Source organism: Oryzias latipes, chromosome 7, assembly GCF_002234675.1.
Source record: "Oryzias latipes chromosome 7, ASM223467v1".
NCBI classification, from domain to species: Eukaryota; Metazoa; Chordata; class Actinopteri; order Beloniformes; family Adrianichthyidae; genus Oryzias; species Oryzias latipes.
Window position 1 is genome coordinate 15,986,967 of NC_019865.2, and position 24,609 is coordinate 16,011,575.

The 24,609-nt window shown below is 41.7% G+C and overlaps 1 protein-coding gene across 3 annotated transcripts; it reads left to right on the forward strand.

The window, feature by feature from the left end:
• Positions 1-753: 753 nt before the first annotated feature.
• LOC101164979 (protein TASOR) lies at positions 754-18,971 on the forward strand. Of its 3 annotated transcripts, none has more exons than XM_011477226.3 (23): positions 754-1,186; positions 2,715-2,860; positions 3,001-3,093; positions 3,175-3,247; positions 3,809-3,900; positions 3,990-4,124; positions 4,221-4,345; positions 4,433-4,464; positions 4,611-4,716; positions 4,933-5,036; positions 5,162-5,271; positions 6,896-6,968; positions 7,059-7,133; positions 7,768-8,601; positions 9,454-9,758; positions 9,850-9,952; positions 10,042-10,874; positions 11,456-11,578; positions 12,473-12,632; positions 16,263-16,371; positions 16,893-17,071; positions 17,221-17,355; positions 17,457-18,971. In XM_011477226.3, the coding sequence occupies exons 1-23, from the start codon at positions 883-885 to the stop codon at positions 18,671-18,673; spliced, it is 5,466 nt and encodes a 1,821-aa protein (XP_011475528.1). In that variant the 5' UTR covers positions 754-882; the 3' UTR covers positions 18,674-18,971. The 3 variants fall into 3 exon arrangements, with proteins under 3 accessions (XP_011475528.1, XP_011475529.1, XP_004070808.1); XM_011477227.3 differs by having other exon boundaries at positions 755-1,186; positions 17,460-18,971; XM_004070760.4 differs by having other exon boundaries at positions 755-1,186; positions 9,457-9,758.
• The last annotated feature ends 5,638 nt before the right edge of the window (positions 18,972-24,609 follow it).

A 24,609-nucleotide genomic window follows, 5' to 3' on the forward strand; every position in this document is an offset into this window, starting at 1 on the left:
TGTAAAGTGCCTTGGGCCTTGTAGGTAGAAATGCATAAGTATACGCCATTTACCATTATTAAAGCAAATGTTCCCACAGTTACAAAAGATACCTATTAAATAAATGATAAAAAATATTTTATTTTAACTGTTTCATTGTATTAGTTTGGACATAAGGAGGGTGGGAAAAGGGAAAATAGCATTTTAAGGACTTACTCAGACTTATTTGGTATTTTTTTAATTACTTTCAACAATTCTTTTATCTATTTTTTTTTAGATATTTGGTCTCAGGATAAGTAAATGTACTTGGAAACTTCAGGTTTTCGGTATTTTGTATGTTGAAAATTAATTCTGCTTAGAACTTTTGTTAGTCACTGATCTTTGATTGCCACCTTGTGGTGAAATAGAGCAATACAACTGTTAACGTTTTGGAAACGTTTTTTTTTGGCCTACTTCTCATATTTAATTTTGCTCTCTAACTGTACTAGTTTATAAGAAATCATAAACAAGCTTGACTGAATACATAATATACATTTTTTGTTTATACTTTAAAATATTGATAATGGATTTAAAATGTACAAATATGCCTATGGTTTTGTTTTAATATTTATCACATCATGTGTGCTTATTTTCTAATAAATTATTGCCAGAGAGATTTTTACTGAGCATCTCAGTTTCGTTTCCCTTTTTCTTAACATGTCAGTTGTTGCAATACCTCAAGTTGCCGCTAGGTGGCGCAAATTTTCTTGTATGTAAACAGTGACGGCAGCGTTTTGCAGTGGTGGAGAAGAACGTGAACGTCATTTTCACAATGGCGGAGGCTGGGTGAGGAGGACAGTGTGTGAAGCGGCGTCGTAATCGTCAGAGCTACAGTTCCCTCGCTATCTGCGCGGAGCCCAAAAAATGGCCCTCAACCCCGGCGCGGTTGGAAAAACGGACTCAGAACGCAGCGAGAGGGCCGCTTTGCACCCCGAGGGAGGCGAACCCCAGAAGAATTCAGCCACCACCTCGGCCACAGCCAACCAAAATGGCGATCAACCTGGATGTAGAGACGGTGTAATGCCCGAACGAGAAGCTCCTGAGCGGCGGAGGAGCGTGCAGGGAGACGTCCGGAGCTGTAACAGTTCTCCTTCGCCAGCCCACAGATCGAGTGAAGAGCTGCCACGGAGAAATTTCCAAATCCCTCGGAAGACGAGAGAGCGGAAAGGTGGTTGCATCGCATGTCGCTGATGATTATGAACCCAGCCTGCCCTACCTTTCATAATTCAGCTCAGTGTAGCTAACTCGTTAGCTAGTCGGTTAATTGCAAAGGTTTTATTAGTTTCTGGGGCTATATCTGTCTTAAAGATTGAGCTGAAATCCCGCCGGTTAAAGCCACAAACAGCCGTCGTGTGCAGGGCTAGTGTTTGCAGACAGAGCGTTAGCATTAGTGGGCCGGCTCAAGTTACCGAGTGACCAACGGCGGCGGCGTTCCCCAAGGCGCCCGGAGCGGCACTTTTCAGAGGCTGCCCAGCTGGGTTCGTTTCTACACCTTTTTAGTTCGGGCCGAGTCGGACTCGACGGTCGCTGTTTAGCGGCTCCCAGGCATCACCTGACAGCGTGTGGGTGTCTCTGTGACCTCAGTGAAGGGCACGGCACTGGGGATGCCCACAACACTTTTCATCGACTTACTTACGCCGCTGGACTTTCAAACTTGAACTAGCTTGAAGGACCATGGCTGGATTTAACCGCATCACCTGTCTAAGCCTCCCCTGCTTCTGACACTTGTTTTCCATCTGGGAGAAATGTCGAAATTCAACCAGGAAGGCGTTACATAGACATATCAATACACATGATGTGCAAAGTTGACATGACCTGGGCTGACCTTTCAGTTTTAAGAAGTTTCATTTGCATAGTTTGTTAGCTAAGAAGCTAGCTAGTTGTTTGTTCTAGCCTTTTGCTGCCCTTTACCCTCACACATATATTGTCTAGTATTCCATGTGATCTATGGCTGAGAATCTATGATCCATGTTTCCTGAAGGCAGCTAGCGTTGCTTTCACTTTGCATGAGGTCAGAGTGACTGCATATTATGGAAATGGAGGCAGGAATGCAGCTTGGTTACCTGTGGAGGAGGCTGTGGAAACTGTCAGTCTGTTATTAAAACATTTTTATTTCCCCCTCACATCTAATTCTATCCCAAGCATCCTTGATTATTGCAGACGAAATGTAACAGAATCCTTAATAAGTTAATGAGTGACAGGATATTTGAAGGATTCATTATAATTTGATTCATATCACGAGGTTGAGTTCATGCTCAATATTAGTTGTTTTTTTTCCAAAATACGATTTGCTGACCTAAAATCGATCTAAGACATCTTAGCGAAATATATTTGCAAGTAAACAAGAATGAATATCATATCCATTCTCATTTTAGTTTCCTAAAGGTCAGCCCACTGTTGTGTTTCCACATCAAAACAATACAAAGGCAACGTAATTAGAACTGCACCATATGGTCACATGTCTTTGTAATATTCTAAGTGTTTCCACACATTGGACTAGAATGATCGACCTGGTTGGATCGTGGGAAAATAAATCGATTAATCGATAAATTGTTACACTTCTACCTATTAGAGTTCAGATTTGATTGGTTTCATCAGGAGGGTGGATGTTAATGCACAGTTTGCAACATCAAATTTCTTCTAAATGTTTCAAAAATAAGCCAGGTTTTTGAACTATGTTCATTTCATGTTTGCAGGCTTGTACCAGTTTCTACCCCCTGACAGTCGGGAGTTTGAGGACCTCATCAAACTCATCTCGTCGTTTAACCTGGACCCATCATCACGGACGGCGTTCTCCTACAGCAAAGCCAGGCTCATTCACAATGAACTGCTGGAGAAGGAGGTCAGGATCACATGTCCAAGAATGCTGCCTCAACAAATGATCTGAAATGTTATTTCTTGTTGCTGATGGTCCAAATTCTGCATTTTAAGACTGTCTCACTTTATGTCTTCTCCACCGCGCTCGTATACTTTTTCTATCAGTTCATTGAAAAACGGAGAGAGATGAAGCAGGAGGGGCGGACCGAACAGGACCTGGCAGAGTCGTACTGCTTCCTTTTTCCAGACAAATCAAAGGTTAGCGTCTATTTAAAGCTTCGCTAGTGCACAACACAGGGTTGGATTGTGTGTGAGCTTGAATTTGTTGTTTTTGTTCAGCTCCAGTGGGTCTGTGAGAAGGGTCTGTCAGTTGGACACTGTAGGATTACCACACTAGGAAATCCATCTATGGGTAAGCGAGTCACTTTAGTTTAAAGCTTTTCTTTAAAGAACGCGCAGTATGTTGAGTAGTAGTATGCATGTCGCAAAAATTGATTACCTTAAATGTGATAAAACAATCTTATGGCAGCCTGAAGTATTTAACGACTCAAATAAATCCCTTTAAGCATTTGAGCAATCAGATGGACTCCTGTACATCATAGACCAATCTGATGGAGTCCTTTTTATGTCAGATGTTCGTCTCCTATGTAAGGGTCATTTGGAGTATAAGTTTTAATCTGTTGCAATGAAATGGAAATGATGTTTTTGGTTGTTTTGCTAAGTGTTCATATACCGCAAGTTATATCGTCGTCGCAATATTAATCACTAATATCGCATATCGTGAGTTGTCCTCATATCGTTCAGCCCTACTTTTATGATCAATAAAAAATAAATAAAATAAAATCGATGCAACAGTATAAGAATATTTGACCCATCCTTTCAATTTAAAGGAAAATACATTTTTTGTAAACAGTGCCAAGCATTTAAAGGAAGTCATCTTTTCTCTTTATTGAAATCCTTCTTGTCATTTTAGGTGTTTATCTGTCCAAATACTCAGACTTGTTACAAATCAATCCATTTGAAGTGGGCTCTTTTGGAGATATGATTATTTTTAAAATAATGAGGGTGAGTACAGTCTTGTTTGTTCTGTTTTTTTAGACTTTTTTGAGTGTTTTGAGGCTTCAAGGCAATACATGCATGTTTTCCATCCTCAGGGAAGAATCAAGCACATACATGAGAACATGCCCAAGAACGCCATTGAACCTTCCCCCAAGTTTGACTGTCATTTGTCCAAAATTGCCAATAGAGTCACGTCTTTGCTGTCATATAGAGCTTTTGAGCTTACACAGGTAAACTCAAGTACCATCTCTATCTTAAAAATGTATTTTTTAATCCTCCCATGATTTGAAATATTTGCATTTCTCTGAATCATCGTTGTGTTGCAGCAATTCTTTTTCGAGTTTGCATTTGATGAGATCAAAGCACGACCCCGACACGTGTGCCCCTACGCTGTGGTTTCCTTTCAGTACAAAGGGAAGGAGGCGGCAGGAACTCCTTTAACAGCTCACAGGTATAGATGGAACATTCTCCATGTACTTTATTTATTTTTCAGTTTGCACAGGGTTCTGCATTAAAATACCTCTTCTCTATTGATCAGGTTCAACACTATCCCCTCTGATGGAAGTAGAGGTAATTCTTCTTTTGTTTTCGCCGTTTATTCAGTTGTAATCAAAAGGTTTCCCTTTTTAAATGACATCCTTATGTTACAAAATAAGAGCAGATTTGTGCGTTTGCATTTGCAGACTTATCTCTTAAGTTTGTGGTTGCTGTTTCAGGGAGGAGCTGCTACCAGGTTTGGAGTGGTCCACTAATAAACAAGGGCCAGGAGCTGTTCCCAATCAGTTTACGGTCCTTCTCGCGGCCCTACCTTCCTTTCAGACTGTGAGGCCCATTCTTTTCTGTTGTATACCTTTTGTTTGTTTTTCGCATCTTAATGTACAGCAAACCTCTTTTTCCTTTAAAGATCTTGTTAGTGACTGATTCATTTTGAAATTGTAAACTTTAACAATGTATAAAATTAACTAGTGAGGAGAGGTTAGACTGTGCTTGTGCTATACAGAAATCTCTGCCTGATACATTACCTGTCTTCCGGTATAGGCCTGAGAAGTTGGAGATGAATCAGGGCATGCAGTTGGAGCAGGTGAAGAGAAAGATTCCCTCTGTGCTCTTTTCCTGGGACACCTATAGTATGTCACGGGAAGGTCAGTCACACGTTTGTCTTTTATTAACGCAAAATCCCTGAGCCTGTGATCACCTGTGCGTTACACAAACACGATTATTGAAATGTATCAGATGCATTTTGAATCTTGGCTCTCCTTGTTTGCAGTAATGAAGTGTGGGATGTCCTGCAGCCTCGTTGAAGTGGTCGACGGGAAAGGCAAAGCTACTAACGGCAGCTTAACGGCACTGATCAGCAAACTGGAAAGGGACCGAATGGTGAGTCACTTACCTGTAGCTGTGAGAAGATCTAAACATGCACGGAGATGAGAATAAACTAAATCCCGGGCAAATAGCACCATACTGCTGTTTGCACTGCAGCATTTATGAAAACTGGATTTTATTCCCTCTACTCTTCCACTTTGGTCCAACAAATGCACAGTAAAGCTAAATTTATATCAGCCATCTTCTCTTTTAGATTAAAACAATAAAAAGTGTTCTCAGCAAAAAGATGCTGCAGATTTGGCCAGGTCTTAGTAGTAAGTAGGGATGGGTACCGAGCCCTGGTATTGAACGAGCCCCGGGGCAACATTCTTCAAGACCGCAGCATCGTTAAGATCTGACCTCAACGGTTCTGCTATCGGTACTGCAGAAGTCGCTTTCTTTTGTGTCCCACAAAATACAAACCTTATCTGCCATATTTAACTCACCAAGTCAGTCAATTTTCCGTTTAAATAATTTAGCTATTCTCGCTGAAGAGGAGAGGTCTGTCAGGCTATTCGTGTGCACGGGGGGCGGGGCTGTTGTTCAGACATTACGCGGCGCGCGCGTAAAATTAATGAAATCTGCGCGAGAGCGCCCAGACTATCGTGTCAACCTGCTGCTATGATGACCGTATTTAGTGCTCTCTGTGTAGAATACAGTGGAGGGGCGCGGGAAAAAAACGACTCACTGCTGCAGAAGATGTGAACAGGTAGAGAGGAAAAGCAGGGGGAGAGGCTCTGTCAGAGATTGAAACACGGGCATCAGATTTAGACGCAGCTTTTCAGACTTTCTCTGGGATGATCTTATTAACTCAGACATTTATTCAATTTGTTTTATATTTACATCATGACAATTTACATTTTCCTTTCTTTTTTTTTCTTCTTTCTTATTTTTTCGTGTATTTTACCTTTCAAGTTGGAAAATGCATAAAGTAAAATGTTTTGTTAAAAAACATTGTTGCATGGTGAGGAAATAAAACACGTTATTTTCTTAATTTATATATTTATTTTCCGTCCTCAAAGTATCGATAAGAGTATCGTTAAAATACCGGATCGATAAGCAGTATCGATAAGAGTAGTAGTACCGTTAAAACCATAACGATACCCATCCGTAGTAGGAAGTAACAATAGTTGACTGAAAAGCGAGAGAAATAAAAAAGCTCACTTTTGCTCACAATGCAGGGTAATGATATAATACATTAGCTGCCTGGATAAACTGGCAAAACTTTATTTTAAGTATGGTGACGGCATTGTTTATTGTAAAATATCATTCAAATTTAAGAGTTTGACGAAAAATATATGGCTTAGTTCTTTGAGCAGCTCATCGTCTGTTTTTTTTCCTTCTAGATGAGGACTGAACTTTGACAGCCAGTCGTATGTAGTTTAGAATTATGAAGCTGAAAATAAGCTTCTTGAGTGTTTTTATTTATTTATTTTTAATATGTTTTTCAGTGTCGCACAAAAGGTAACCACAGTCAGTCCACTTGCATTGAAGTGTTTTGTCTTCGTCTTCAACTTAATCTTCAAATCTTCCCAGAAGCATTAAGGAGAAGCTCCTCTGACAACTCAGCGTTTGGATGGATTTCACTGAAAGTTTCAGGACATAGTAACCGTCTAATGCTTGCCCTCCTTTTTTTTAGGTGCTGGTGAAGCCATTGTTTGACAGAGGCTTTCTCTTTCTGTTGTCTTCAACTCAGATGGTTGAGTCAAAAGGTACAAGAAGTCTGAATTGCTTGTTTGTCATTATCTACCACCTACTTGTTGTCCCTGGTGAGAGCTAAAAGGTTGCCGTTTGGTTTGCAGAGAGGCGTGGGCGGATTGAGAAGAAGTTGCAAGCGCTGTTCATCTTCCAGGAGTCCAGGATGGTTGTGAAGTATTGTAAGTAGGATTTCTGCATCTGTTTTGATAAGATGTCATTATTAGCTACATTTGATATCACCAAACCTGTTTAGTTAGACAGTGGAGACTATGGCTGTGTCCAAATTCACTCCCAAGTTAACACGCAATGTAGGGCGTTGGCCATCTTGTCAAGTTTTTCCAATTTACAGTTTCAAAATCCATTACTTTGGAAATTTCCCAGAAGTCTCTGCGAAAAACCAGTGTGTATTGATGATCACTAGATCGCGGAAAATAGACCACAATGCATTACACGTTGTCATTTGAAAAAATGTTTGTAAATTAGTTTTTTATAAATCCAGGTTTTCCTCATCGGAGCAATTTTCCACAGCTTTGGAAAATTGGTGACATCAAGTTTGATATTTCAATAAAAACAGCGAGCATGTGTACGAACGGATTGAAGTCCAGGTCTCTGGATAGTCCAGCACTGTATGTCTGTATTGTCTTTTAGGGGCCAGGGGGTAGTGAGTGAGTTTGGACATGAAAAAAGTTCCTCACTGGAGTTCAGTGTTGCATTTTTTTATTGCTCCAGTTTTGACTGATACTAAGCTGTTGCTACTGAGTCATGTTCTTAAAGTTGCAAAATAAAAAGAAGTGTATTTTTTTTAAATCTTAGCATCAAGACTTTTCGAGCCGGAGCCGCTAACGGTGGAGCCTCAACCGGCCATCCTGTCCTCCATGGAGCCTTTCGTCCCTGCACTGCACTACTCTCTCTTCAAGTTGCGTCCCAACCCAGGCAAGGACATAAGCGCCGGCGTGGAGCGCCAGGCCACGGATTACCTGACTCGCATGGATGCGGGCACAGTGCGGCCATTCATGCTGCCTGACTACAAATATAACGTGGATGAAAGGACAACTCCTCATCCAGCGCCCAGACCAAAGTTTAACACGGACGCCGTGCTGCGATCATACACCCACAACCCGGCTAACTACATTTTACCTTTAAATAAGGCGAAGGACATAATGGAGCGGATACGGAACCCCGTCCCCACCCCCCCGCTGCAGTCTGCCCCAGCTTTGGTGGAGTACAGCCCTGTTTCTGACTGGGGGGGCTCAGACAGAGGCTCGGATAGAGCCGAGAGACCCGCAGAAAGGCTCCCACAGACAAGGCCGGCCCAGGAGAACCCGACCATAGACATAAGCAAGCGAAGGCCTGACTTGACTCAATCAAACGGTGCCCAGTTGCAACCCAAGACTCTGGCGGAGCCCCAGCCTCAACCCCAGAAGGGTCGGGTGTCCCAGACCGAGTATGATAAAGACAAAATGAAACAGCTGCTCAGACTCATCCAACTACATAAGAAAACCCTTGTGAAGGATCCCGGAAAGGACAGGGGCGAGGACGGCGGCTGGGACGTCAACACTCTCAAAAGGAAGTTTGAAGAAGACGAGAGAGGAAGCATTAACAAACACCAATGCACCGATCATTTAAGCAACGGAGAACCCAGCAGAGGTACCAGCCTTTGTTATGTCACTGAAACATCTTCAGAATCATTTCTGTCAGTTCCTCCAAAAATACTCTGATTACATTTGAGTGATCAATTGACACTAAATCTTTTGTGTTTTACAATCTGTTGACATATTTTACTCTAAACTGACCAACGGAGCAGATTTTCTGTTGAACAGCTGAATTCAGCACTTGGCTGCAGCCCATTTCTTACTTACACAGAATCAATAAATGATGGGGGCAGAGGAAATGTGCTGCTAACTACAGTTGGCAATATTTAGTTTTTCTGAGATTTTTCTTTAAAATTATCTGCAAAAGTTCTTCAAAAAGGTAAAGGCAACATCAAATGCAGTTTTTTTTTTGGAATATAGAATTTTTTTGCTTTCAGTTAAGACCGTTTATTTGAATTACTGTTGAGAGATTTGTGAGTTATAAAGTGAAATCTGACTACTCTTAGTTCACATCCATTCATCTGTCTAGTTCACAGATGAATGGATACAGTTGTTTATTGTTTGATCCTCTTAGCTTCAAGCACTGAGGAGAGCCTGTAAAGTCCTGAATTCTGCTGAATATGTTGTCAGCCTCCTGGAAGTTACCAAGGAGAACTGCAAAAGTGGATCAGAACTGATAGGAACAGATTGTTGCTTTATTAGTTGCAACTAAAACTATTCCTGGAGGTAAAGAGTAAGTCAGAATCTATGCCCCCTCCCACTATGTATGGTCTACCACTATAAAAGTTTGGTTGAATGGAGATTTGGGGAATATGGTTTGCACGAGCGTGCTTCTATCAAGTACGTTTGCAGCTGCTGCTGATAAAGGAAGTTAAGCATATCTCTCTACTTGTGTGCATCTTCCAAGCAGCCCAGGCTGACGACATGGGTGATGAGGGGGGCCAGAACGAGAACCTAACTGCAGTGATGGAGAGCATGGGCATCTATGACACTGACCTGAGGGCTCGGGGGAACCCCAACGCCTCCGCCGTCAACGAGACCCAGCGCCTTCTGAAAATCCTGCTGGCCACACTCAACAAAGCCGTCACCCAGGGTGCGATTCCCCTGCAGGCCAACCACGGCGAGCCTTCCAAAAGCGCAGGAAGAGTGGAACCGTCACTCGCCGACCAGGAGAAGCAAAACGAGCCTTTGTCACAAACCAACTACGTGGAGGTGAGACAGAAACAGGTCATTCATTATTTTGTTCAACTTTTGCTTGGGTGTGGAGTCTGATTAAGTGCATCTGCTTGTTGTCTTTGTTTAGGAGGACATGGACTGCAGCCCTGGCAGTCCGTGCAGCGTTGGCTCCCCGCCAAAACAAACGCACTGCTCTGACATCCCAACTGGGGAGATCCCCTCTAATGAAGGTACCTTATAGCCATAGCTCACAAACTCTACGACGTATCTAAATGAATATGACATTACAGTGATATGTTCTCTTTCTGCTTTCTTCCAGACAAAGAGCAGTATTTTCCCGAGTCAATACCTAAGGCTCCAAAATCCCTGGAAACTGAGCCTATGGCGGAAAGCGACCCAGAGCCGAAGGTGCCTACAGTGCCGGAAGTGAAGGCGGTTACCACTCCCACCATGACTGTTGTTGAGGAGGTTCCTTTCAGGCCTTCCATAAGCCTGGATACCATCATAAACCAGGAACTTCACAGCCTCAGCTCGGATATCAAAAACATCATGCAGTCCCAACACATCTGCTATACCTCAAAGCTCCCCTCACGCTTCCCCCTACGCCACTGCTGGCAGCCCAACAGCGGCTTCTCCGACTTCGTGGTACCCTACGTCTCCCCCGCCTCGGTTCAGGGGCACGTTGAAGCACTGAGGGAGAAGATGGACCAGCTGATCCCAGCTCCATCCTCTTCCACCAAGGTCACCTCCACAACTCCCCCAGAAGAAGCGTGCGGTCTGACAACCCCACCCCCAGCTCCAGCCCAGACTTTCAAACTTAAAACAGAACCAGCACTTCCAAAGGGCACTGCCTCCTCCCAGAGTGGAAAGACTACTCCCAACAAGGAACTGACATCTATCAAAGTGAAAATAGAAAATTCATCAGAGTCAGGGGGAGAGGTCTATTCTCCCTCAAATGTTACATCAGAATCTCCCGAACAGAATCCCGGCGGTGGTTCTAACCTCCTGGCTGGCGGCCTAATCGGACAGCTGAAACCAGAGGTTTTCAGCAGCTTGGTGGAGATCTTTAAAGATGTTACCAAGAACACGGTTAAGTTTTACATTTACTCCGGAGACGAGGGAGACGAGAGCACGGTGTGCAAGGAGATCAAGGTACGATCGAGGATCCAGCTTCTGTGAACATGACTGAGCTATTGTGTTCATCAGTCTCCCGATATTTTTAAAGACCCACTCCGATTTCTTTTTGAGTATTTTTAAAGCGTTCCCAGTGGTGCTGTTTTTAGCCACTCTCCAAAAAAACCTGCATTGTTTTCTAGGACAGTTCCTGCAGAAATTTGCCTCTGGAGTTTTTGGTGGGACCGTTGGGGCAAGGCAACCCCGCCCCCTTCCCCCTCTCTGTTGCAGAGCATAGAGCTTGTTACCAAAGCTCAGCGTATTTTTTACAGAACAAATACAATCTTTTTCAAATAGCATTTTTTTGTCTGCTCCTGACTCGCAACAAATACAATTTAGAGCTTAATTTTAGAGCTTAATTGTCTAATACATATATATGTCCTCCATCCTAAAATGCCTCAAGAAAATGTTAAAAACAAACATTTTCAAAAGGTTTCAAATGTTGTTTCAGAATTATTTTTGCTAAATATGTTTTATATTTTTAAATGCTGTTTCATATGATATATTTAAGGAAAGAGAGAACATCTCTGACAGTGCACACTTCCTCTTCCTGTTCATAGGAGTACTTGAAAAGCCTCGGCAACCGTGAGTGCAGTCCACAGATGTTTTTAGAAAACAGTGGCAGTTTGGATAAACTCCTCATCATCATTCGGAACGAGGACATTGCTGCACACGTGCACAAGGTAACAGTCTGCGCACCGTACTCTGATTTCTTGATTTTGTATTACAAAGTCTTCCTTTATTTGTTGTGGTATGAATGTTGTCTGTGCTGATAACATATTTTATCATTAAATATGCATGAGCTGTGAACACGCATCCAGTCCAGACATGGTAACAAACATCCCAAATTGGTTGGAAAACCTTGGCCAACTGGCTTTAAGTACTATTGCTATCAAAGACCAGAGTAATATTCAATAATAAGAGTTAATGAATCCCCAAATAACTCTTAGCATCTAGAACTTTTGCTAGCAGCTATAAAATCTGAAAATATCTCCTGAAATTCCCTCACCAAACGCCAAAACTATTGTGAGAGCTAACAGCCAGGATTTCACTGAGCCTTCAGGATCTGCATGAAGGCTCACAGCCATCAACGCAGATGACAGTGATCAATCGGGATGTCTTATCTGGTGAACATGACTCCCACAGGATTCCCTCTTTATGCTGTTGTGCTTTCAAACTACAGCTAACATGCTGTTTGCTGACTTCATCAATTAAGAAGGAAAAAAAAAAAAAGTTCAGGTACACTTTTTCGACTGACCCTTGGGATAAACAGGTTAAATGACTTTTTTTCCCCTAACTCCACCAATGTTTTAGGGAACACAGGTTCTTATTTTATTTTCGCAAGATGCTACAAGTTTATTGCACACTTTTATTTGGATGAAGGACTTCTCTGAGTTGTAGCTTATAGTCAAAACTTGCTGCAGAAGTGTTGTTCTGAAGATCTCTCTTGGACACTGAAAATGTGATTGAATTGTTACAGATTGCTCTGAACAACATTCAGTCTTTCTTTCTTCATTGTTTGAGTGAATCTAAAGTGTATTTAATAAAAACATTGATGTCCCTATGTTGCGCTGCAGATTCCTGCCCTGGTGTCTTTGAAGAAACTGCCCTCGGTGAGCTTCGCCGGGGTGGACTCTCTGGACGATGTGAAGAATCACACATACAATGAGCTGTTTGTGTCTGGAGGGTTCATAGTGTCTGATGAGTTTGTCCTCAATCCAGATCTCATCACACAAGGTAGGTCTGACTCTGCTGAAGCGTACTCTGACCGGGAGCTTTTGCCTGTTGCTGTGTCGGTGGGATTTCCTGATACTGATCCCCAACAGCACTGGAAACCTTTGTCTCTTAACTTGATTATCAGTTGTTTTGCCAGCAGCAGGTATAAAGTATTGCTGATGAAAAACAAAACTTTATATTTTCAGAATAATTAATAATAAAAATGGGAAAGTTGGACATTTTTATACCAAGTACTAGGGTTGTGATGGGTGACTGACCTCACGATGGAGAGACACCATCGTGATGCCACGCCCCCGCCACGCTGCGAGTCGGCACCATAAGCCGCGGTTACATGTGCAAAATATCTTGATCGTATCAATGGTCGGATTAGAATCCAACCGTGTACATGGGCCCAGAAAAACGTTTTCAGAATTTAACAAATGTTCAAATGGGGCACACTTTTGGTTGGAATAAATCATTCGCGCATGCGCAATAGTGTTTCAAATACCGGAAGGGGAAATGAGTTCCGCTGAGAGGCTACATACATAGATATCTGGCAGCTCCGTAAAATACTAGATTATCTTCTAAACATGCTTTTATTAATGTTACGGTTATTATGAAGTGCCTGTTCGCTCATCATTTTAATTTTAATCCATGTGGTCAGTGCTTTTTGTGCTGAAGAACGGAGCTGGAAGAGGCCAGGACTACGATGCTAAGAGGCTAACACAGGTTAGCAACATTTAGCCTTTGATGAACATATAATCCATGCGGGAAAAGCTGCAATCTGCATCCTGGCTGCACGTAAATATGTGGGAATAACATCAGGCTTTATTTTTGTCGGGACACGACTGGAAACACAAATCCACGTGATTGTTTGAACGGTTTCTAAGGACTGAGCGACATTTCTCCCACAAAGCCGCTGTGTGAGCTGACGGTCCGAGCTCTGCCCGGACACACACTTTTACCGGAAGACCCCGTTCTCCTGAGTTCAGTAGCTCGTTCACCTAGAGCTGCGGGACATATCACAGTCTGAAGTCTCCCACACATAGCGCACACGTAACAAAGCATCCTCCCTTCCCCTCAAACACAAAGTCCGACTGCTCTGCTCAGAGACACGGTCGCTCGGTCCACCTGACTAATCAAGTGCAAGAGCGGACTACTTCTTTTCTATTTTGTTTATTGATTTATTTTTGTTAAAGTCTCTTCCCTCAGTTTATACTGGATCATCGCGGATGAGTCATTAGTTGGGAAATAAAATAAATGAAGTAATAAAGTTAAATAACGAATAATAATCATATAAAAACGAAAAATTAAAAATATCCGCCGCTGCCCCACCTGACCATATCATCGTCCATCCCGATGGTTTACTGCAAACATCGTCAACTGCCAATTTAAGGGACATCGCCCAACCCTACCAAGTACTTGTGTTGTTCCAAAAAGAACCGTTGTTTCCATTAACCGTTCTCCCGTGTTATCTGTCCATCTAACGAGCTGTGGCGTGCAGAGAGGAAGTTAGGACGACAGTTTGGGTTCAGGGAGGGAGAGCTCTGTGGGTGACAGAAAGCTGACTATTCTATTCATTTGAGATCATCTCATCTGGGACAATTTCATGTATGAAAACCAAATAGAAAATAACCAAACAGATGTTGTCCCCAGTACTACCAGTTATTACTGAAAAGCTGGTAAATATTTGACGTTTTGCAGTAGAGTTTAGTAGTAGACTATATGCAGAATATTTGGACAAAAGATTTTTCTCTTTAAAAACAGGGGAAATACTTGGTCTGCTACGTTACCAATCGTTTTTGTACATGTTTTACCAGGCCTAGTTTGGTTCAGTTGTTTTTCTTAATTGACTACAAGCTCCAGAAGCAGCTTTTATCTTAAGTTTGTCAATCTTCATCCAAACACAATTTAATAAAGCGAAGCCCTAGTTTCAATTATTACCATGTATAAAAGGGTGTGTTTCTATTAAACAGGGAAAGTCAGAAGGTAAGCAGGTCAAATAATAAACATGTTTCTGTGTTTGTCATGCATTTCACTGGTTATAAGGCGAACAGCTTTCTCTGTGATCGTGATTGAAACTCCAATAATTATCCTTTTTACATCTGCAATATGCTGTGATTTCCAAAAATTGTTCGTTAGATTTTCTTGGAAAATGAAGGTGCAAGGGAACACTTTTGATATCATTAAAGATGGGTTCATATAGTAAAGTCTGCAGTAGAATTCCCAACAAGAATGTTTGTAGAGGTAAGATCGGGCCTAAAAAATGCAGCCCGACCCGACACAGGCCCGCGGGCATTAAAGCCGAACCCGGCCAGAACCCGACCAATTAACTTGATTTGCAGGCCCGAGCCCGAAGCAAACCCGAAATTTCAATTTATCCCATAGTATTTTTGGCAGAAAAAAACCCAGCAAGATTTAAGGTTAAAATAATCTACATATTTTTATGATCATGATAAATGCATTTGCACAATGAAATAACGCTGGAACACAGAATTAGAGGCCAGACAAAGAGAGTGAAAGAGAGATCTTGACGCGCACTCACTCAATGCAGCCGCGGCGGTGCGTGTTTGCCTTTTCAGTTCCCCTGTCTTAAGTTTATCCTTGACTTCTTGTTGCTCTATATCGGGGATACCTAAACAAAATAGATGCGGACTTGCAGAGGGAAGATTCCATTCACGACACCTGCGCAGAGCTGCGGGTGGCCGGCGCCCCCCTCTTTCTGCCAGTTGCTGGACCACAGTGTATGTCAATCAACGGTGGGCTGGTGACTGGTGGGATAGAGGGGGCGGGGTCTACCTGTGTGTGTGCGTGTGTGTGTGCGTTTGGCGAACGTTCTCCCTCTGAGTGAGAAGAAGCTGGCTGTGCCTTTCGGTTCGTGCGGTATCCGTTCTGACATACAGGAGTAATAAAGAGCTGTTTGACAACTGCCCGCCTAAGGAGCTTCTTTGCCGCCATTACAATATATTTATTATAAAGGCAGCGAGAGAGAAGCCTGACCCAACCCGACCCGAACGTAATGATTGTCATTTACCCCAGACTCGGGCTCGGGCTTAAGATCTTACCTCTAAATGTTTGTTTTGTTGCCAGTTTTTTTATTAAAAAAAATTCTGATTTCAAAATATCTGATTTCAATTTCAAGTGGCATCACTCGTATGTATCCTGTCCAAATATGTATTTGCAGATGTAACTTAGACTCTACCATGCACTGCAGTCCTCCTGTGCTCTGCCAGCTGTTCCATGCAGCCATCGTAGCTCATCAGCGTTGACTCACTAGTGGGATTCATTCCACAGATTAGCCTCCTGCTCTGCTCCTATAAAAGTAGATATCAGAGTCTATTTTAGTTTGCAGTCTTCAAATGAACCATGTCAGTCTGAAGAGAACTGATTGAGCTGGCAGGATGTCGTACTACACCACACCCATGAGAGACAGTTTGTGTGTATTTCTTCCCTGGCTGAGCAACAACGCCAGCCGCACAGAGGGGTTCTACTGTTAAAACGTTCCCAATGGGGACAAGAAGTGGATCTGAAGATCTGAAGAGGGACATTTTGCAGCATAATCAGAGTTGTTTGATAAGGTTTGCTGGGACTGGATACCTTTACAGCTTAGTCATCTCTTTACTGGACTCTTTTTTTTTTTTTTTTTTCCAGACCGGTTACAGGGTCTGCTGAAGTTCCTGGAGGAGCAGAGCACCCCTGAGCACCCGTGGCAGTGGAAGGTGCACTGCAAGTCCCAGAAGAAGCTGAAAGAACTGGGAAGGTCAGTTTTCCTCACACCAAAGCCTGAAATGATTTCAGTGATTTTAGATTTTAAAACATCAATACAAACTATGTAAATTCTTAACTTATCACCCAAAATGACCCACTTTTATTTTGGTAGGATATTTATGTTATCAATACACTTTACAGCACTATTTGATAGAACTGGAAAAATCGAAATTATTGATATATATTTTTTTAATGATTGCTGATGAAAACATAAAAATAAATATTCCTTTTCTGTATTTTTTTCTTAAAGATACAGAGGGCTTTAGTTGGTTGCATTTTTTTTAACTTGCAGATTAGGGGCCAATTGGTTCTCGTAATGCGTACATAAAGCTGGTAAAGAACGAGTGTAAAAGCAAATCCCGTCTAAAGAAAAAAGATTTACAGACTGGTTACAGGCTACTGTGCATGAGCGCCCGCCTTTGTGAAAGAAAAATGGAGATAAATGAGGAGTGGTTCAGAACAAATTCTCCCCCCATAATTGTGCAAGTCATTATTTTGGGTTTTCTCTCCAAGGTTAAACACTAACGCTATGGGGCTGTTGAACCTTTTGACGGCCTATCAGAAGAAACATCTGGTGGAGTTCCTCCCGTATCACGAGTGTGATGTTCCGTCCCGTCAGGCTCCAGACCTGGAATGCCTCATCAAACTTCAAGCCCAGCATACTCAACAGCGACACCTCATCTTTTTGACAGGTAGCTGCTTCCGTCTCCATCCCGTTCCTGGTTTTAGTTAAACTGACGGTCAACTAGCCGAATGGGTTTGTTGAATGCTGTTTAGATCAGTAAGTGCCTTTGATGATTAAACGGTGAATTAGCGGGACTGTCTTCTGTTTCTTCAACAGAGAGGCCATTTGAAATGTTCCTGCAGTTCTCTAGAAATGGAATAGTCATAGCGAGCATCGACGATGTAATGAGTGGTTTCCACGGCCTGATCGGGTCCATTAATCAGAATGAACTTCCGACCCCCCCGTCCACCGGTGAGTGGCATCATCATCCAGAACGTTAAACACAACCTCAGATTTGGGATGTTGTTGTTTTTCTTCATCTCTTTCTGCTTGCTGTTCCCTTTTTTTCCTAGCAGTAAACGATGAGTGTGTAGAAGCAGAGGACATGTCCTTAGACTCTGATGATGGTGAAGCTCCGCCCACGTCAGATCCTTCGCAGCAGATTCCGGCGGTCAAGAAAGAAGAAAAGCCTCCTTTGCCTCCGACTCCAGAGAAGGAAGGTTTTCGTCCTCCACTACCAGACCAACAGGTCAACCCTGAGAAAACCCCCACCCTGCTGGACAGTAGTTCTCTTAAAACCGCCATCTCTCAGTTTAAGGCCACCAACCAGTTGGGCTTGGCGTCTACAGACATTGGCAGCATGTCGCCGGGGGGGTTCCCCGTAAATCCTCACCAGAGCTTCCTTTGCCCCTCTGCGCCGTGGTCCTCCTTCACCGGCTCCTCAAGCTTCTCGGCTTCTCCCGCCTACCCCAGCTCGCCCTGCAGCAGCACCCAGGAACAGGAGTACCGCCCCCTTACCACATCTGCCGCTGTAGTCCCAACCCTGCCCGTTATGGTCCCAGTCGGACCTTTAGCCAGCATGGCTTCCCTCCCTTTGGAGGTCAAACCGCCCCCTCCGCCTCATCTCATGGTACTGGGTTCCACATATGGGTCAGAAGTCGGTGGGGCTGCTGGAGGTTCTCCACTCACAACCAGCCTGTCTTCCACTAGTGACACAGCACATCCAGGGTTCAAGGCCGGCAAGCCTATAAACCCAAGTGGGAATCCCACACAGCATGACAGGACACTCAGTGGGCCTGGGGAGGGTGCATGGGGGATAGGAGGAGCCACCACCTGTGAGGCTGCAAAGAGCCAGAGCGTGGTCACATCTGGACCAATGGAACCTGCTGGTCTTCCTAAACCCGGGGAAAGCCTTCAGGCGGCCAGAACTCAGGTGAACTGTGCCAACAACCTCTGTGCTTCTGTGGGCATTCCCACATTGGCCACCAGAGGGGGCACAGTACTCAGACCTAAGCTGCCTCCACATCCAATGGGTGGTGTGGGCTATGGTGGCATCCCAGGACCGATGGATCATGGACCTGTGCGGGGCGCTCTCGGTCCCGGCTCTTTAGGAAACTTCAGAGGCCGAGGAGTACCTCCAGTCGGACATTGGCCTCGACCAGGTCGAGGACATGAACTTAGGGGAGGGGCTGGAGGTGGGCCCTGTTCATGGGGTCACCCAGCTGGCAGGGGTGGACCTCAGAATTACTACATGGACTACACATATTCTCACAATTATGCCCCTGAATAGACAATCAGTGTCATGATGGTAGTGCAAACATCATAAACCAGAGAGACTATAAGAGCTAACTGAATGTACATATTTCCTTGTCATAAACGCATCCATTTAAATTGGTAAATACGGTTCCTGGTTTTCTACATTAATAAAGGTTACTACAGACAGTGGCGAGTGTGCTACTGTTGTGTAAACTGTATACACTCTTTCCATGTCAGCTGTTTGAGACCCCATGCAAACCACTATATTTATATTTGCCAACAAATGTTAAAAAAAGGCCTTCCAGCTTCTCGAAATAAAAACTTGTAATTTCTTTGTTGCAGTTTTGAAATGGTTTGTGAACAAGGGGAACGACTGATATTTTTTTAAGAAAAAAAAACAAAAACTAGTGAATGAAATTTCACCTTTGCTGTTTTTTTTTATTTTATGTATTTGGTTGTACAAAATTCTATTGAAATAAATCATTTCAAATCTTGTTTGTGTCAATATGGCCTTATCAAGCAAATCAGGAGTTTTTATTTTCTTGTCAATAAATGAAGAAAAAACTTGGATTAAACAGAGAAATATTTTGAGAAATCTTTAAAAGCCTTAACCTTTTCAGACGTTTGTATCTCTGTGCTGCTGGAGGAATTGGTGTAAATGGTTGTTTTACAGTTTTGTTCAAATTCACTTCAGCTGGTCTGAGACTTCCAGTAAGCTCTACCAAGTCTTCAACTCTTATCACAACTGAAAGATGAGAGAAAATGGTTTCCTTAAGATTATTTTTTAATAAATTCCATGCTCAGTCATTACTGAATGTGGCCACCAGAGGGCGACATTTCTCTATGTGAGAAACCTCAGTTTTCTCCCAAAGGATTTTTCTTTTAAATAGGGCAGCTACCTGTTACTAACTTTAAAAGTAAACAATCAAAGCATACATTTCTTTTTGATGCTAAATAAATTTGAAAAAAATTCTTAAGTCTATTTCTGGACCTAATCAACAGCTGCTGCCTTTCATGACGTGTAAAAGTGTTTGTAATATATTATTCTTATAACTTAATTATTTTTTTGTAAATTTAACCAAATGCTGTAACCGTGGTAAAAATTTTGCACATTAGAATTTCATTTTTTTCCAATTTCGAACTTTTCATAAGCTAGAAAGTTATAGGTAGAATACTTCCTTCAGAATTCACTTGATTCAAAGGCCTTCGTGTTCTTAAACATTCTTGAAATTCTTTATCACTGTCTTCTCCGGGAGAATCTTAAATTCATGCAATGATGGTACATGTAAAACTCTATCACAAATACTCTATCACAGGGTTCTGCAATCTGAGGCGCCAGAGCCACATGTGGCTCTTTTATCCCTCTATGTGGCTCTTTGACTTGTGTTCTTTGAAAAATGCTAACAGTTTGAATAAATATTAAGTTAGTTAAGTACATAGTCTAATCTATGTCTTTCTAAATTGTGTTTATATGCATAGATACAATTTTTAGATCAAGTAATTCTGCTGCAGCATGAGGATCTTATTTAGCATATTATGTATTTTATTTTAAAAGGAACTTGGATGTACTGCTTTTAAACATAAAGCAATTAAAGTTGTTATTATAGAAAAATTTAACATCATTCTAATGCTGTTATTGTAAATGTTTAAAAAGTTAGTCTGGATTAATCCATGTGTTTGCAAATGCATAGATTAATGGCCACACACAAAATAAAGTGCCTTTTTTTCAAAGGTTAAGTGGGACTTGGCGTCTCTTGCTGGGTTTTGGTCTTTAAAAAACTGGACCAAATGGCTCTTTTAGAGTAAAAGGTTGCAGAGTCCTGTTCTAGCAGAATAAGTCTGAATAAAGTGAGAGATTTAAACTGTACTATATTGACACTTAATCAAGATGGCTATGCAGAATTTCAGCCCAAAGAAAATACAAACAAAAGCAGCTATTTTTAAAAATGTTTCATGTAAAAATTTTCACCTATATCTATATCTTTTTTTGCACTTCTTCTTTCTCTTTCAGCTTTTCCCATCAAGGGTCGCCACCGCGCAACAACCTCTCTTTCGAGGACGAGTCGCATGGTTAACTTGGCAATGTTTTACACCAGATGCCCTTCCTGACGTAACCCTCTCAATTTATCCGGGCTTGGGACCGGCGCAGAAGCAGAGAAGGGAATAGGGAGCAGCCCTATATCTTTTTTTGCACAATTATGAAAAAAAAAAAAATCTATTTAATGTAAAAAAGTCATTCTGATCATTAATAGTTCAAACTGTGAAGTAGATAAATGGTAAAACTAAGTTCTAAACATCCATCAATCATCCTGTTGGTCTGTCTCTGTCAGCGATGGTGGGAGATGAGGTGTTGTTAGGATCCTCACCTCCCCTGCGGTCCTTCTCAGTCCCCATCTGATCCTCTGCAGATCGCTGACCCCTTGTCCTCCTCATCGCCATGGTGTTTGCTAAATGGAGTGGTGCTCTTTGTGACTTATCTGCTGACATTCAGCCGCTGAGGTGTGAAATGCAGACCATGGGAAGACCAGTTGTTTTCAGGGCCTCGAAGGACCTAATTATCCAACTTCTTCAAAAGTCAGTATCAGGTCAGTCAGTCCCACTTCCCGCTCGTGAGAATGTGATTTTACAAGAACTAACATGTGGATGCTGTGCTGTTTTCCATGTTTATATGTCGATTGGGTATTCTGTGTTGTCTGACAAATGTAGCTGCAAAGAAAATGCAAAAAATGGCAGACTTACCAGGATTTTAACAAGATAAGGATAAAATAATTGTACAATAAAAAAAGCGTGATATATATATATATATATATATATATATATATATATATATATATATATATATATATATATATATATATATATATATATATATATATATATATATATATATATATATTTTAATTTAAAATACCTGTTATGAAAGCTTAAGCAGGGGTGTCCAAACTTTTTGCAGTGGGACAGATTTGGTGAATGTGAAAATGTGTGAGGGCCAACCATTTGCTCTGACATTCTTTGAGCAATTTTTACAACATTAAATGCTAATTGAATCCACAGTTTGCTCACGTACTTATTTACATACAACTCAAATACATCTAAATATGTTTTTACCTAAATGACTGTAAATTTGTCCATTTTTCACACTGTTTGTTCCCAGTTAGCTTGTTGTGTTTTGCATTTTTTTGCCTGGTGGAGCCTCTTGATATTGAACTCCTTGAAAACAACCACAGTCTCATGGCACATTAGGCAGACACAGTTGTCTCATATTTGTCTGCTAGTTTGCACTTGTCCTGGCTGGAAGCAATGGCCTTCGCTGTTAACTTTACTTTTTTTTATTTCCAGTTGACGTTTTAGAAATGAGCTGGAAAGAAGGATCACACGACAGCGTTACTACAGTTTTACGATGGCTTAAGATGTCATTTAGTCAACCACAATCAAGAAACTGTATACTTAGAAAATACTGGGCAACAAATATTATCAACTTTATCAAACGATCTTGTGGGCTTAGGAAAATTTTAAACATGGGTCACATTTGGTGGGCTGGACTTTGGACATGCCTGGCTTAAAGTAGTGTCTGTTTTGTGGCTTGAAGATCCCTCTTACTAAATTAAAAGTAAGTTAATAAGATCAAACTCACACCTGGAATAGAAATGAAATTTTTACATACATACGTCAACTTGTATTTTATTAAGCCAAAACATTCATAGTTATTGGAAAACCAAAGAAAGATAACCTGCTGTTATAAATCAGATTGATTTGTCTACTGCTTATTTATTTTTTGCTTCTTATATTTTTTGTTGTATCTTCATGATTTTAAATGCATTTGTGAATTATTTTAGGTACATTTAATTTGTAAGAACTGGCTAAAGTTTACCAAATATCTCTTTTTTTAGTATCAACATGTGCATCTTTAAAAAAAAGTCAACGTTTTATCTTAGAGAGGATGAAGCCCCGTTCCAAATTGCTTGTGAGCCTTCATCTCAATATTTTGGCACCCTTTTTTTAAATTGAAAAACAAAATAAAATAACTGCAACAAACTGGCGACCTTTCCGAGATGACCCCTGTCTTTGCCCAAGAGCGGCCGTGATGGGCTCTGGCTGCCCTGTGACCCTGAAAGGGACAAAACAGTTTAGAAGATGAAAGAATGAGTAAAATAAAACAAAATTAAATAAAAAAATGAAATGAAATAAAATAAAATAAAACAGGATTCACTTCTTGTCCCTGGAGGTATAATAAGAGCTTGAATTCTGCTGATGCAGTTGGCAGTTGTTTAAAACAACTAACTCCACTGTATTGCTGCTTAGGAGTTTGGCCTGCTCTTAAACGAATGTGCCTCGTCTCTCCAATGCTCATTTTTCAACTGAGATGTCCAGCTAGAATGAAATGCAGCTCCCTTTGGCATGATTATCAGGCCGTCATACTATTAGAGGAATGAATGTGACACATCTGGATGCCTAAATTCCTGCCTGATGACTGTTTTGACAGTTCAGTAACAGCATCCGCTGATAGTCAAAGCAGCCCTCTGCCACAGAAAGAAAGCACATCAACTTCTGCTATTCAGAGGAAAACTCTCTCACACGGTAATTAGATTCTTGACTAAGACGAGTTTGAATCCCTGCGAGCCCAGACGAACCAGGGAAAACAATTAATCTGGGAAGGGGGATGCATGCCCTAATTGAAGCCTGATTGAGTGTTTTCCTTGGGAGATCGGCCTCTTTTCTAGCATCAAGGGGCGCTTCATTTACATGTGGGTAATTTGTTACAGCCACTTGGGATATTTTACAGATAGATACAGTCTGAGCCGTACAAGCATGCACCTTCCTGAGCAGACTTAAAAATATGAATTTTAATTAATAGTGTTATTATGAGGGTGATACACCAACATGCAAGTGCTTGCATATTAGATAGACTGTATTTCTGCAGTATTTTTCTAATCTCATCAACCACTCAGTGCTTTTTCTTTGACTAAACCTCAAGATTCAGATGAAAAGAAGTTTTACGCCACACTGGAACACTAACTCCACCATTTCCACCTCTGACATGCTGCTTTTTACCGTTTCTGATTCCCAACCCAGAGGGAACCTTACCCAACCACGGTCACCCGTGGATACTTGTGAGATGTTCACATTGTGTCCTCTGTGTTTTAGTACAGATGCTATCAGAAACAAAAAAATCTGAGGCCAGCTGTTGCTGTGTCAAAGAGCAGAATCAGATTAGAGGGATTTAAAAGCACCGAAGCTGACAAAGCACCTGGTTTTCATCCTGGTGGTAATCTGTTAAAAACCCCAACTCATCAAAGCAGTTAATATTTGTAATAGTCTGCCTTGGAAAAATAGTGGGTCGGGGCAGACTCGGATGCTACACGCGGTTACATCACGCAGGCATATGGCAGAATGTTATGTAACATGGGTCGGAGGATTTAAATGTTGCTTTTGTTGCTTGGAAATACGTGAAGCTGGTGAGTGGATGGTGAGGTGTATTATAATACGGTGCTCACTAAATCTCAAAGATTTGCATTTAATCCTTTAAAATGCTTAGCAAAGAGACTCAATGACTGACAGTGGGCTGCATTTCATGCATGGCAACCAGTTTGATGTTAGATTAATGTAGATCCACCTCACAATAGACACTGCATCCATGATAATAGCACTCGTAGCATCAAGCTACTGCAATCTCCTGCATGATTGAAGCTGGAAACATGGATTTAGCTTGTTGTCTCATCACATTTTGATTATTTTATTCTTTCCCCTGATCTGTGGGCTGTGTTTGGTGCATAAACTCTTAGAACTTGTTCCAGTGTTGCACACAAATTCTTCGTCAGCATCTTTAGTCTCCGTTGTCGCAGCGTGTAATTCTGCCATTTTAAGCCCACTAAGAGGAAGGAGAAGAAAAGATCTATACAAAGTAATGCCCCCCTCTGGCATTACCAAAGCTGCTTGAAGAATTTGTCATTCTGGTTTTTATGTAATGCT

Excerpts from the sequence above, each read along its gene's own strand:
- LOC101164979 (XM_011477226.3), top strand. The coding sequence starts at position 883 with ATGGCCCTCAACCCCGGCGCGGTTGGAAAAACGGACTCAGAACGCAGC. Across the intron at positions 9,759-9,849 it reads CACAAACCAACTACGTGGAG|GAGGACATGGACTGCAGCCC; the intron begins GTGAGACAGAAA and ends GTCTTTGTTTAG. Across the intron at positions 17,072-17,220 it reads ACACCTCATCTTTTTGACAG|AGAGGCCATTTGAAATGTTC; the intron begins GTAGCTGCTTCC and ends TTTCTTCAACAG.